The following is a 13,386-nucleotide window of genomic DNA, read 5'->3' on the forward strand; positions in this document are numbered from 1 at the left end:
AGAAATCTGGAGCGCAGAAAAGAAATGAAAAACATTTACCTGACAAATTTTAATGTTGCATTGTGTTCCAGGTTTGAAAAGTGCTGGAATTTAGGCTAAAGTACTTGAAAATGCTTGAAATTGTAACTACTTCGTTTCACAACAAATATCTGTCTGACTGAACAGTTCTCTTGTATTTCGTTAACAAATACGAGCCTCTTGTAATTCCAGGACGAAACATGAGAGAACGTGAAGACGTTAAGATCGGGCGTTTTGAGGGAGAGGAGTGTTATAGAGGGCGTGTAAAGGGAGAGGAGTGTTATAGAGGGGTGTGAAGGGAGAGGAGTGTTACAGAGGGGGTGTAAAGAGAGATGAGTGTTATAGAGGGCATGTAAAGGGAGAGGAGTGTTACAGAGGGTGTGTAAAAGGAGAGGAGTGTTATAGAGGGGTGTGAAGAGAGAGAAGTGTAACTAAAGATGTATCCACCAAATATGTTGTTCTGTTGTGACATGATGGTGTATTATCAGCATTCTGTTATTGGAGTATTTGAGTAGTCATCCTTTAGCTACCTGTAACTGCCCTCACACACCTCACTCATCGGCCCAAGGACTGTCACCGGGGCCTCATATGTTAGGATGACCATCCCTGATTGTGTCTAGTCTGTGTCGGTGCTCATGTTCTGTGTCCACATTATTTGCGATTTCATTAAATGTCTTTATATTCTGCCCCGTCTTTACTGTCACACGCCACGCACCATCACACAAATGGTATATACTCAGTTTCGCTTTTGTAAAACTTGATTTTCTGCTAAAAATGTATTTTAATTCATTACATTATGAAATAATTAAGTACAAATGACTAAAAACTATATAGAAGTAAAAAATTTATTTAACCATACCGAAATAATCCATCTCAGCATTTTTGTAAGTCACACACACACATGCACGCACGCACACACACACACACACACACACACACACACACACACACACTGTGTAAGCTGATTAAGCTGTTTCCAAGCGCAGATGGCTGGTATTGGGTTAAAATTTTAACATTAACAAACTTAACATTTAACAGGTAAAGGCTGAGTAATAAAAAAAACAGAAGTTACATGTGAAAACTCATATCACTCTCATGCCCATTATCACCTTCACTCTTCATCCCCATATCACCCTCATCATCATCTCCATATCACTCTCACTCTCACCCCATATCACCCTCACCCCCCCCACCCCATCTACATATCACTCTCAACCTCCATCTCTTTATCACTCTTACCCACTGTCTGAGCAAATGACATGGCTGTGTTTTGAAATGATTTAGAAAATTAATTCACAAAATTCATTTGTCTTTGTTGAAATGTTGTGTCACACTTATTTGACCTGAGAATATTCGATCTTGACATCCTCATCTGAACTGGAACCGTCTTGACTGGACCTTCGTGAGTGTCGCCTTGGGTCAGGACATGGTGTTGCAGGGAAGACAACTGTGGAGTAATTAACTTGTTCCTCCTCGCTAGTGTCTGAATCCCAGTTCATGTATGTAACAGCAGGCATTTGAGTAGCAACACCAGATATGTTTTCATAATCTCCATTATTGCTTTGCACAGTCTGAAAGACAGGAACAGAGTAAGATGACTGTCCTCCCTGGTGTTACCCTAAATTACAGCTGTTACCCTAATACAGGCCTTCACAGCTGCCAGTGATCCAACAGTACGTCTAACTGTGCTAATGCAGTGCGGCTAACTGTGCTAATGCAGTACATCTAACTGGGCTAATGCAGTTTGTCTAACTGTGCTAATACAGTACATCCAACTGGGCTAATGCAGTTTGTCTAGCTGTGCTAATACAGTGCATCTAACTGTGCTAATGCAGTACATCTAACTGCTAATACAGTGTGTCTAACTGTGCTAATGCAGTACATCTGCAGGGTTGCCAACTTTTCAAGATCAACTTTACAAGGCTGTATTCACATGCTCACATGCCACACATTTCTCACGCCGAAATAAAAATCTAGTTTATTTACCTGATCCATATCTATGATTCAATTAGTTACTAGTTCACTCTGGCGCCAATCACTGGCGAGCGATCGATCGCGATATAATACTTAATTCGTGCCCATTATACACCCCGCCCGGTAACAATTTGCGTTCGCCACCCCCTCCAGGTTCAAATCTCACTCCAAGTGATCTTGAAAAGTTGGCAACCGTGCAGTGTGTCTAACTGTGCATATGTTAAAACTCAACCAACAGGCTGCTTACTTTTCTCGGTTAAATACATGTTGACTTATGTGTGTATAGGCTTGTGGGTGTGTAGCAGTAGCGAACCGTCACCATTAAACCTGGGCCCGCTACACCCCCCCCCCCCCCCCCCCCGAAAAAAATGTTTCCTCTCCTAATAAACTGGAATAAAGAAAAAACCGAGACGACAGTATAGCTTTAGAAATGTAGTGCGTTCAAATAACATTTGTACTAGATAACTTGTTAAGCAAAATAAGTTTCCAAACAAAATAAGGTTTCACAGCTCCGTGGTTCTCGGAAGCGGAATATGTAAATGAGGACGTCAAAGGGCCGAATCGAAACTAGCTAGCGGCGGTAGGCTAGCAGCGGTAGGCTAACGACAGCTAGCGTCGCCACAGCGGGCGGAAATTATCATATAGTTAAGCCCGCCTTTCTAAGAGGGAAGATATGATTGGTCAATTTTACTGTCATTTGAAACTGGTATTGCGCTGAATTATAACTGCCAGGCCTTCTGTAAACGAACAGCGGGCATCACAGTCCTGATAGGGGGAGACACAGGCTCACAGGCTTCCACTTAACCCCTCACCTTCCAACACAGATTGAATAGACACGGTTGAATAATTTATTTGCTTATATTTTTGTAATTGTTTAGATGTCGATTGTAAAACTGTAAGTAGATCAAATAAAATTGGATAATTATATATATAATGTTTTAAGAATATTGTAGCGTCGTGTTTACAGTGGTAGCACTGGTAATTAGGGGGCGGGGCATTCATGCTCCCAGAATGCTCACTAAGAGCCCGTTCAGTCACCATTACGGTGATCTATGTTCATGTTTATGAGGCTAGCTTAATTCTAAGGGTGAGGGCCCTTCGGGATACGGTTGATTATTTCAAAGAGTGTTGTCTGTCTTGAGCCAGTTCAATAAAGTAAGCACTATGAGCAATTTTCCCGACTCTCGCTTCTTCGCTTCACCACAATATTTTAGGCCCTCTGAGAGGGCGTAGAGGGCCCTGACGGTTCCCCACTGGTGTGTAGGCTTCTGTGACTTCTTTTAAATTTCAATGGCAGTAACGTGTTGTGTAGTATGAGTTTGGAGATTCAATTACCTTTGAGTTTTGCATACGTTTGGAAACCACAGAGTATATCGGACCACAGCTGTCAGTGCTGGGAGCAATGGCACAGGAATAATTCTATTTAAACATTTTTGATTAAAATAACTTATAGTCTGGCTGCTTCGTTTTAAGTTTCTGATAGTTTTCCCATTTACCTTTATTTGGTTTTACAAGCTGTGATATGTAGTAGTGCAGTGATATGCTTACAGTAGTACAATACAACAAAGAGAAATGTTTACAAAAGCAAATGATGAAACAGGTGATGAAACAAACACCCCCCCCCCCCCCCCCCCCCACACACACACACACACAAACACTGCTTGTGCAATGACTCATTCATTGGGACAGAACTAAAAAGATGCTCTTAGATGTTCTTAGCCTGTGTTTGGTCAAAGGAAATCAAATCAGTATAAAAATAAAATATGAAACATGAAATTACCTTTTCAATGGATCAGTGTTGTCCTTGAACTGCAAATTATCATAGTTTACAGTGGATGTGGTTGTCATGTCCTCTGTGCATGGATGTCCCTTCTGTAAAGTCAGTGAAGTGGGACATGTTGGCACATAATGACATCAAGGTGTGTGTATTTATATGCAAGGTTTAGTTTTGAATTACGTGTCATTGTCACTTAGTATACAAAATAAAAACAATGTAAACAGATTTCAAACCTGTATGGTTTGTGGTATCTTTGCAACATCATACACTGTGTAGCTGTTGTGGCCATAAAAACATGAAACACAAAGAGGAAAGAAGTCATTATAAAAGCATGTAGTGACATGTTCCTACAAGTGTAAATGGGTCAGGTGTCATTAACCTTATGACTAGGTTATCCCTGCTGGTTGAGCTTGGTAGGTGTGCAGTAGCTGATGACTGACCATCCGCAGACTGCAGAGAAATTTGCTTGTTAATTAATGTAAACGGACATTTTAAAACTACACATTCCAACAGCTGATAAAATGAATTCCTCTAAATTTCACAGGTTATGTTATGTTATGGAAAGTTACAGGTGACTTAAGCACAGTAACCATAATGAGTTCCATAATGAATGCTGTTATATACAAATTGATATATTTTCAGATGAATAGAAGGAAATTAACCAATGAGAGGATGTTTGCTACTGTGGAAGACCGTGACAGTGTTTCTGTGACGAAAAAAAAAGGGTTATCATCTTGTTCTGAAGCGGTTTTTCTCAGGAAGAATCTGCAAAATAAAAGGAATGAGCAAATATGTAAACATATTTTTAATATTAAAGTGGCAGATTTTGCATTTATACATTGAAAGGCAGATTTATAGTCTATATATAAATATTGTAGATATTTTTAGATTTTTGTAGTTATTTTTAGATTTAGATTTTAGATATTTATTAATATTTAAGTAAATATACCTCATCTGCAAATTTGGAACTGAACATGAGGTGCCTAAATTATTTTTGATTGCTAACAGAAATTATATATTTTTATTAAATTAAATATAATTCTAACAATTTTTTATATACCATGTGAAATGCCTATATAAATATTTCATGTGTTTACTGTAATATTCAACAGAATGTTGTACAGAGAAATTCATACCTATACAGAAATACCCCAGCGATTATAATGCAGAGGATAAATACAGGAATCAGGACCCGATAAAGCTTTAAATGAGCTGTAAAGCAGTACATCAGAGAACTTCAGTGAATTCTGCTATCTTTACACAAAGAATTTCTTTTCTTATATCTTTTTTTCCATTTAAATTCCCCTACCAATTCATTGACATTAGTAGCTTGGAATGTAATATGTCATACTCACGGTTAAGAAATAGCTGGACTGGGTCTGATCTTGCTGGTCCTATGGAGTTTTGTGCAGTGCAGTAGTAGGTTCCTGGGCTTTGTGGGTGAGCAGTGTAGTTCTGGTCGGTAGACAGGACTATGGTGTTGTCTTCAAGCCTGTACCACTTGTAAGATGTGACTGGTGGATCACTCTGTGTCCTACATGTCAGGTGCACAGGAAGGGCCTGATACCACACGGATGTCATATTATGTATTATTGTTACGGATGGACGATCTGAAGAAAAACAAGTTTATACGATGACAATATGTAATTGTAATATGTAATAGTAGTATGTAATATGTAATGTGTAATTTAAAACAACACTAACAAAGGGAAATGAGTACTATATGAATCCTGCAGTCTGCAGTGTTCTGAATCACAGCTCTTTCAGATTAACCCTTGAATGTACATGCAGGGTGAAGAGTTCCCAACTGTTTGTACTGGAAGTGTTTTCATGTACATCACTGCTAGAGCCCCTACACCATTTGACGTTCCAATAGCCTGATTATGCCCACCACCAAAAATTATAATGAACTAGATGCTAGATGCTAAAACTTCAAGTGCTGACAATGACAGAGATTTATGTTAACGTGAAATTTCAGTGAGTTCATATGCTTCACAGTCATCGGGCACTTATGTTTATGAACATGTGACACTTTTTATGAGTACAAGAGCTAACATTATGTGAAAGTGTACATACACTTGACTCTGATAGGAAGTGGTGTGGATTGGTTACTGCCGAGGTCATTGCTGGCAATGCAGATGTAAGCCCCAGAGTCTGATGCTTTGACTGAATGTAGAGTTAGTGTTTGTCCTTCCCCAACTGTCTGTCTTTGTCCCCCTAATGATTTGTCCCATGTGTAGGACACGGTGGACTCAGAGTGGGCTTTACAGAAGAGTTGCAGGTCATTTCCCTCCAGTTCTTGTCCAGATCTGATTACTGTTGTAACATTTTTAGGGGCATCTGCAAAGAAGGAGCAGACATGCTGATTTAAGAAGGGTCATTCAAATCGTGCACTTTCTTTTTTCTGTGGTCATTTAGCTTCTCATGTTCACTTTCACCATTTCCTCATCCTCCCATTATTTCACTAACTATGCTCTTGTTATGTCTGACTTCTTTGGCTACACTTGAAACTCTGACTATATCATAACTGAACTTAGTTAAGAGAACTTAGTTAAGAGAACGTTACTTACACAAAACCTTCAGTTGCTGGCTTGTGGAGTTTTCTCCCTCTGTGTTTATCGCTGTGCAGGTGTATTCACCTGCTGCTGACACGGATGCATTGACAGAAAACCTCAGAGTGTTGCCCTGAACTCTCATAAGAACTGCTGCTGTAGGTCCTGCCTTTCTCAGTGTGATGTTTGCCACTGGATCGCACACCACAGTGCAACTAATTGTAAGCAACTCAGACTCTTTTATGACACTCACCATTGTCAGCTTAGGTACCTTTGGAGGATCTACGAAATAAATGTTTGAGACACATATATTAGGAGACACAAAAACACACTGTTTTATACTATTTTCATACTCTTAAATTCTTGAAATAGTGGTAGACAATCTGTCTTCCTGTCTGTCATAAAAGTAATAATAAACAAAAGTAGAATAGAATAGTAGAATAGACAGATATACTACAAGCCAAAGGATGTGGAAGCAACATGGATCGATATATCAAGAAACATTTCTGGGGCATTCGTAAGGTCTATTTCCATCTGGTAGGCTATGCTGCCAGAAGTCCAAACCTTTGTGAGATCTACAAATCTCTCTTGAATGGTGACATGGGCTTTTTGACACCATCATGTTCTTTCCTGTCTAAACGCTTCTGCTTTAGGTTGTGTTTTTTGTCTATAGTGCACTATATAGGGAATACAAAAGTATTATTATAGGCCTAGTTGCATATTTAATCAGAGAAGCGTTTGACCTTCAATTCTTTGTGTTACAATGTTTTGCTGTTTTGTTATATTTACTTTTAAGACCAAGAGATGACTTACATGAAGATTTAAAATGAGAAAAAGGCCAAAACAAGAACCAGCTTCATGATTCATTTACCTAATCCTGCCTGGGACATTTGTAAAAAAAGAAGCATCTCACAAATTTTTATTAATAGTAAAATGAAAAATGAAGCACTTACAGAGAACATGAAGTCTGAACTTTGTGGAGTTTGATCCCATACCAATTACATTTCTTGCTCTGCACATATACCATCCAGCACCCTGAACAGTCACCTTGTTAATCCGATACACCTGCTGAGACTGTGAACATTTAGCATCATTTTGCCCATTAGTTGTCGTATGGAACCAGGAGTAACTGCTGGGTTCAGGGTTGGCATCGGTTAAACAGGAGAGCTGTAATGATGAATACAGCTTCACTGAGCCTGTGCCACTGATGTACGTGTCCTGTGGAGGATCTGTACAGAGAACAACGGTCAAAGATTCCCTTAGAAATCTGACAACAGAACAGCATTTATTTTGTAAATAAATAAATTACACGGGATAGGAGTGTAATACTACAACACTTATTAGAAGACTTTCAACACTTACTACAATACTACAAGAACTTTTGATGCTAAGAGAAAGTGATTTTCAATATTTCAATAAACTTAAATCATTTATCTTATATTTTATGAATATGAATGCTCAATATAAAGAAACATTTTTTTGCTCAATGTATTTTAGCACAGTACTTACACTTTATAGACACTTGAGTTTTGATGGAGTCTGTTGTCCCTACATCATTTTTGGCTTGACAGTGATACGATCCTTTATTGTCTTTCAGTACATTTTGGATGAAGATGGTATCACTGTTGTTTCCAGTCTCTTTACCATCTTTATACCACTTGAAGGAGAGTGGTGTGACTCCTGGATTGCTGTTGTTTACCAGGCATTTCAGTGTGAGTGTGTCCCCCACTTTGACATCAGCAGATTCTATTTTGACTTGAACACCTTTAGGGGCATCTGAGAAACAAAGAAAAATTATATTGTTCTTATAGTCTCTTTTTGATGTTCTTGCTTCATATCTGGTATGCATTAATATGCATTAATCCTCAGGGATATGTAAATGCATCCACACTTACATCTAACATTGACTGTAATGTTAGCTGAATCTTCTTTGCCGTATTTGTTTTGGGCTTGGCAATAGTATATTCCACTGATTTTTTGTTCGGCTTTGCTCAAGGTGATCTGCTGTGAGTTGCCGATAGGCTGACTTTCGTTCACCTTAAACCATGTGAAGGTGGCGTTTGGGTTGGCATTGCTTGAGCACGAAATGGTGGCACTTTCTCCTTCTTTCAGATATTTAGGGTTCCCATTTACTTTTGTATTTCTGGGTGCATCTAGATAAGACATTAAAAATAAACAAAACCCTTTGAAAATGCTGTTTTCTGTCAAAGTTGAAATCTTATGTACCATAAACATAACATTAACATGTTAACATAAACATGGTAAACAGCTTTGGGGAGACACAAAGAGCTGAGCCCATTTTATTAAAAGTTAGAAATGCTTTGTGCTCTGGTCCTCTGTGTTTTAGAGATGCTGCATTCAGCTGGCACACATCATCATCATCATCACCATCATCATCATCATCATCATCATGCCAACCTGGTAATATAACCTGCCAAATCTACCTCACAGTTCACAGAGGCCATGAGCCCTCCTGTGTGTTACACATACAAACGTATCGGTGTGCCTTTAGATAGTGCTAACCCTGATTTGCAACACAACAACATTTCTAAATGTAAACATATTGTACTACAATAAATTAAATACATCTTTACCCACATTCCACTTCCAGAGTGACATTCCGGGACTGGCAGTCATCCTCGTTATTTGCCAGACGACACGAAAATGTTCTCCTATCGTCCATCCAGCTTGCGTTGAACGTCAAACTGCTTATACCTTTACCACCTTCCGTGGTGTAAGTCATTTCATTTCTGACAGGCTTGACCCATGTAGGTTGATGCTCACAGTGCTCAGACGTTAAACAGCGCAACGTCACGTTATCGCCTTCTTTGACCCGTCCAGATGGCTCAATGCTGACCTTGCAGGGATTGTCTAAGGGTTCAACACAGTACAACAAAACCCCTCAAATACAACAAAACTGTCATTATCAAACCCAAATACCATCCCACTCCACCCCCCTCAAAAAAACTCACCCTTCACCGTCAGACTCATATTGGTTCGACTTATGAACCTCTCATCAGTTCTTATGATCCTGAAACTATAGTCACCACCGTCTTCCTTTCGCAGATCATTAATTTTTAAAGTGCATGAACGCTTGTCAGATCCCTGGTTAGCTGTTCTGTTCCCAGAAAGGAATTCCACTCTACCAGAGTATTCAGAAGCTTGAACATAGTCTGCTGTGTTACTGTATACAATTTTCCCATCAAACCTTCCCTGTTGTTTGTTCCAAATCGCACCCTTCAACCAGAACATCCTCATGTTTTCTGAGAAGATATATGTGCAGTTGATTTTGACACATGAGCCTTCCTCCATGGTTGCAGTTAGCTCTTGTATTACTGCCGAATCTTCAGATGTTAGAGAAATGACTACACACGGAGTGACTGAGGGAAGAACCCAGATCATATTCAGTTATGATTATTGTTATCATAATCATTATTATTACTGTTGTTGTTGAGAAAATAATAATAGTAATAGTTCTCTCTACTCTCTATTTAATTTATTAGTTTTTCTTTAAATTAATGACATACCCAGTAGGAAAAGAACGCTCCAGACCCCGTACATGATTGGTGGCCGTAGTCTTCAGGGTGATCTACTGCCCCTGGATCACGAGACGTTTGCATTTGAAGTTTCTTATTTTGGCTTCGGTTCTATGAACTTCTGATGCAGTGAGGAAACATCAGAGTGTTCACAGCTGCACATGACTCACACACAGTGCTGCAGCTCTGTGGTTAAACAACTCTAGTGGAACTGAAAAGCCTGTTTATCTGTTATTACAGATAAAAAAAATCAAACATTTCCTAACCTTTTTGGATAATTGCTGCTTTATGTTTATGTAATTAAAATCATTGTTTAACATAAAACACAAGGATTAGTAATAAACTTTGTACTGCTAAATTCTGAAAATGTATACTTGTGGGACTCAGAAATATGTGTTGATATGTTAAACAAAATGTATTGAGCATCCTACAATGAACATGGAATTTTCTTTGATTAAATCCAGCTCTGTTAACAGATGGCTGCAAATGGTGCAAACGACAATAAGCATTTAAGTAAAACACGTAAATGACCCCTGAAAACTAAAGCAGAAGTCCCACCTCTGTTGTGTCCGCATGATCACCCACACAGAAAGACAAAGGGGTGAAGAAAAGTATTCCTGGAAGAGATGAAAAAATACGCTGACATTTCACATATAAACACGTTTACAGGGTTCTGCTTGTTTTGAGTGATTAAAATGAAATGTGCCATATTTGTCAATTGTGAATTTACACCCCAATCGAAATTTGTCCTCCGCATTTAGCCATCTGTGCAATTAGAACACACACAAACACACACACTAGTGATTACTAGGGAGCTGTGGTGCACACGTGCCCAGAGCGGTGGGCAGCCCTAGCCCGGCGCCTGGGGAGCAGTTGGGGTTAGGTGCCTTGCTCAAGGGCACCTCAGTCATGGCCTCAGGTCTGGGAATCGAACCTACGACCCTCCGGTCACAAGACCAGTTCCCTACCGCCAGGCCATGACTGCCCCGTGACAGTGACCATTACACTGTGAAACATGTACAAGGATTTGAGCCTTCACTGTAGTAATCAGTTACATTTGCAACATCAGTGATGTATGCTGTCAGTTTGCTAAATCTGTCTTTCTGACGCTGAATGACCTACCATATGCACACGTTTGTCCTATCTCGTACTCTTCCGCCATTTCGTTTGTCCACTGCAAACACTTCTGCCAGGTTGGTTTTCCAGGGAGGGGAGTGAGAGTGGTGATCTAAAACACACTGGAAAAGGGGAAGATAAGTAGAAACATGGCACAAGAATCTCTGGACACATTCTACCCAGGGGACGTATGAGGTCCAGTCAGGACGCTTGGTCATGCCTGCTGCTGCTGAGGAATCTCACTTGCTCAGCTTGTCCGTTCAACTGACGCTGAAATCCTGAAGGCTGATGGTTACGTTTATTCATGAGAGTTTTCCACACATGCGAGATAATCTCCTCCCGGTTTGGATTTCTTCAAATGTGCCAAGATATCTGAAGAAATGGGTGAATAAGAGTTTGGTGAACATGAAATGAATCGGGTAAGTCATATGAATTTACATGATTTATGGAAATGGTGTATTACTTTAAACATTTGTTGGAGCCATTATAGAAGACATTTGCAGGACCTTTTATCTCCTGAGTGTTCATCCTCATCTGTGTTCTTAGCCCTTGTTGATTCATGAGGAGCAGGGGAGGTCAACAGGAGTGGCCCGTGCTCCTCTCAACACACGTCCAGTAGGGGGCAGAAGAGTGTCCAGTTCCCATTATGGCTTCAGCAGGTAGTATACAGGATTGATGGGCCTTTTTTATTATGACACCCACCTTGCATAAAGTCACATTAGGTTTACCTTGGCTAAAAACCCGTAACCTCTTCATATCCTGGTTCTGATCAGGAATTAATTCTTGGACACAGTATTGTGTTATGAACCGCCTTAGTCACATGGTACTTCCACAAACACAACACCACTGCACTGCTGACATGCGCCTCCACTAAGGTAAGAGGTGAACAGGATTAACAAAGTGAGGCAAAAATGAAAAACAAGGTCAGGTGTGGGCACAAGAGACTTCACGGAGCAGTGATTGTGATGGGGCCATATAGAGATTCCAGGTAGTGCTCCACAGGTCTGGATGAGAGGGTGTGGTCAGTGGACAGACAGGTCAATGCCCTGGAGAATGTAGCAGCGGGTGTGTCCATGTGGAAAATTACAGTATGAATATTCAGGTCTACTGTATGTAGGTGGTAAAGGTTTAATGTATTTACACACCTTATAACCTTATGTGACTATAAAATTGTTGTGGGTACTCTATTGTTTAATTCAGTATAAATGAATAAGAAATCTACAGAAACAATGTTATAAAGTTTCTTATTGTTGAAATTGGCTGCTGAATTAGAAGGACATATACCCAAACGTCATCTATCCTCATTTGGTGTGTAACCTAGGAAATGTACAGCACAAATTCCTTTCTAGGGCTTTCTAGCACTGTGTAGGCAATAAGAAAAACTACAGCTGGTTCTTAAGCAGTAGTTCTTTTGGGTTAGTTACAATTTAAATATTTATGTTATTATGCTCTTAAAAAACTCTGTCACCTGGGTTTATTTAATTGTATATCATAAATAAATAATAGTGATGCTTCACAGACAGTGCTACTTTACATTCACTATAACTTAAAGCCACTGAAACATCTATTCACCTTTAGATTTTCATACATTATCAGACTTCTGCATATAATAATAATAATAATAATAATAATAATAATAATAATATTATTGGTTACGTTATATGACAGCAAATCAATAGAGAGTATACATAGAATAGATAAAGCTAGAATTAGGAATAGATTCCTTTTAAAATGTTTCCCAGACATTACTTTTGGGAACACAGCCGGTTCCTCAGCCCGAGCAGTGGAATGGCATTGAGAGGCTCTTGCTCCCCAGGGCCGAGCCCCCTGAGAGAGTTAATTAACATCGCTTTCTCCCGTCCCTTCTCCCCAGCCACAGCAATGACTTATCAACAAGTCTTCAACAGCAACTTTTATGTCTGAAATGTTGTTCTTCTCAATAGACTCCTTGAGGCATCAGCCACATCAGCCGGCTATATGTGTGTGTATTTGTGGTTTTGTGTGTGTGTGTGTGTGTGTGTGTGTGTGTGTGTGTGTGTGTGTGTGTGTGTGTGTGTGTGTGTGTGTGTGTGTGTGTGTGTGTGTGTGTGTGTGTATTTGTGGTTTTGTGTGTGTGTGTTCATTCGTTGCACCTGTTACTTGTCTCGCTACCATTATGTGTTGTGTTTGTTCCTGATATAGTATTTAATGTGTGTCAACGTTGTGCCTATGCAGAATGCCTTGCTGTGAGACGACAGTGCTAAACACCATGCCACCCATGACTGACATTAATAGAATATGATGGGGGATGTAACAGTGAGAAGTTTATATTTAAAAACAGACATTTTTTTTTAATCCAGCCTGAATGAATCTTAATATCCATCTTAATATAAAACATTCAAAGCAGGAAGTTAAAAGAGGATGTGCAAACACA

General features: G+C 39.5%; 1 protein-coding gene across 1 annotated transcript; it reads right to left on the reverse strand.

Annotated features, from left to right (window-relative positions):
* Positions 1-847: 847 nt before the first annotated feature.
* LOC143477937 (B-cell receptor CD22) lies at positions 848-10,002 on the reverse strand. The gene is made up of 16 exons (XM_076976818.1): positions 9,849-10,002; positions 9,294-9,701; positions 8,920-9,192; positions 8,217-8,474; positions 7,831-8,097; positions 7,275-7,550; positions 6,340-6,603; positions 5,846-6,109; positions 5,125-5,379; positions 4,906-4,981; positions 4,432-4,534; positions 4,149-4,219; positions 4,003-4,045; positions 3,773-3,864; positions 3,328-3,385; positions 848-1,589 (listed from the first exon to the last, which is right to left on the reverse strand). Exons 1-16 carry the CDS (start codon positions 9,880-9,882, stop codon positions 1,353-1,355), a joined length of 2,979 nt encoding a protein of 992 aa, XP_076832933.1. The 5' UTR covers positions 9,883-10,002; the 3' UTR covers positions 848-1,352.
* Between the last annotated feature and the right edge of the window lie 3,384 nt (positions 10,003-13,386).

The sequence above is a fragment of the Brachyhypopomus gauderio genome, chromosome 16 (assembly GCF_052324685.1).
Source record: "Brachyhypopomus gauderio isolate BG-103 chromosome 16, BGAUD_0.2, whole genome shotgun sequence".
Lineage (NCBI taxonomy): Eukaryota > Metazoa > Chordata > Actinopteri > Gymnotiformes > Hypopomidae > Brachyhypopomus > Brachyhypopomus gauderio.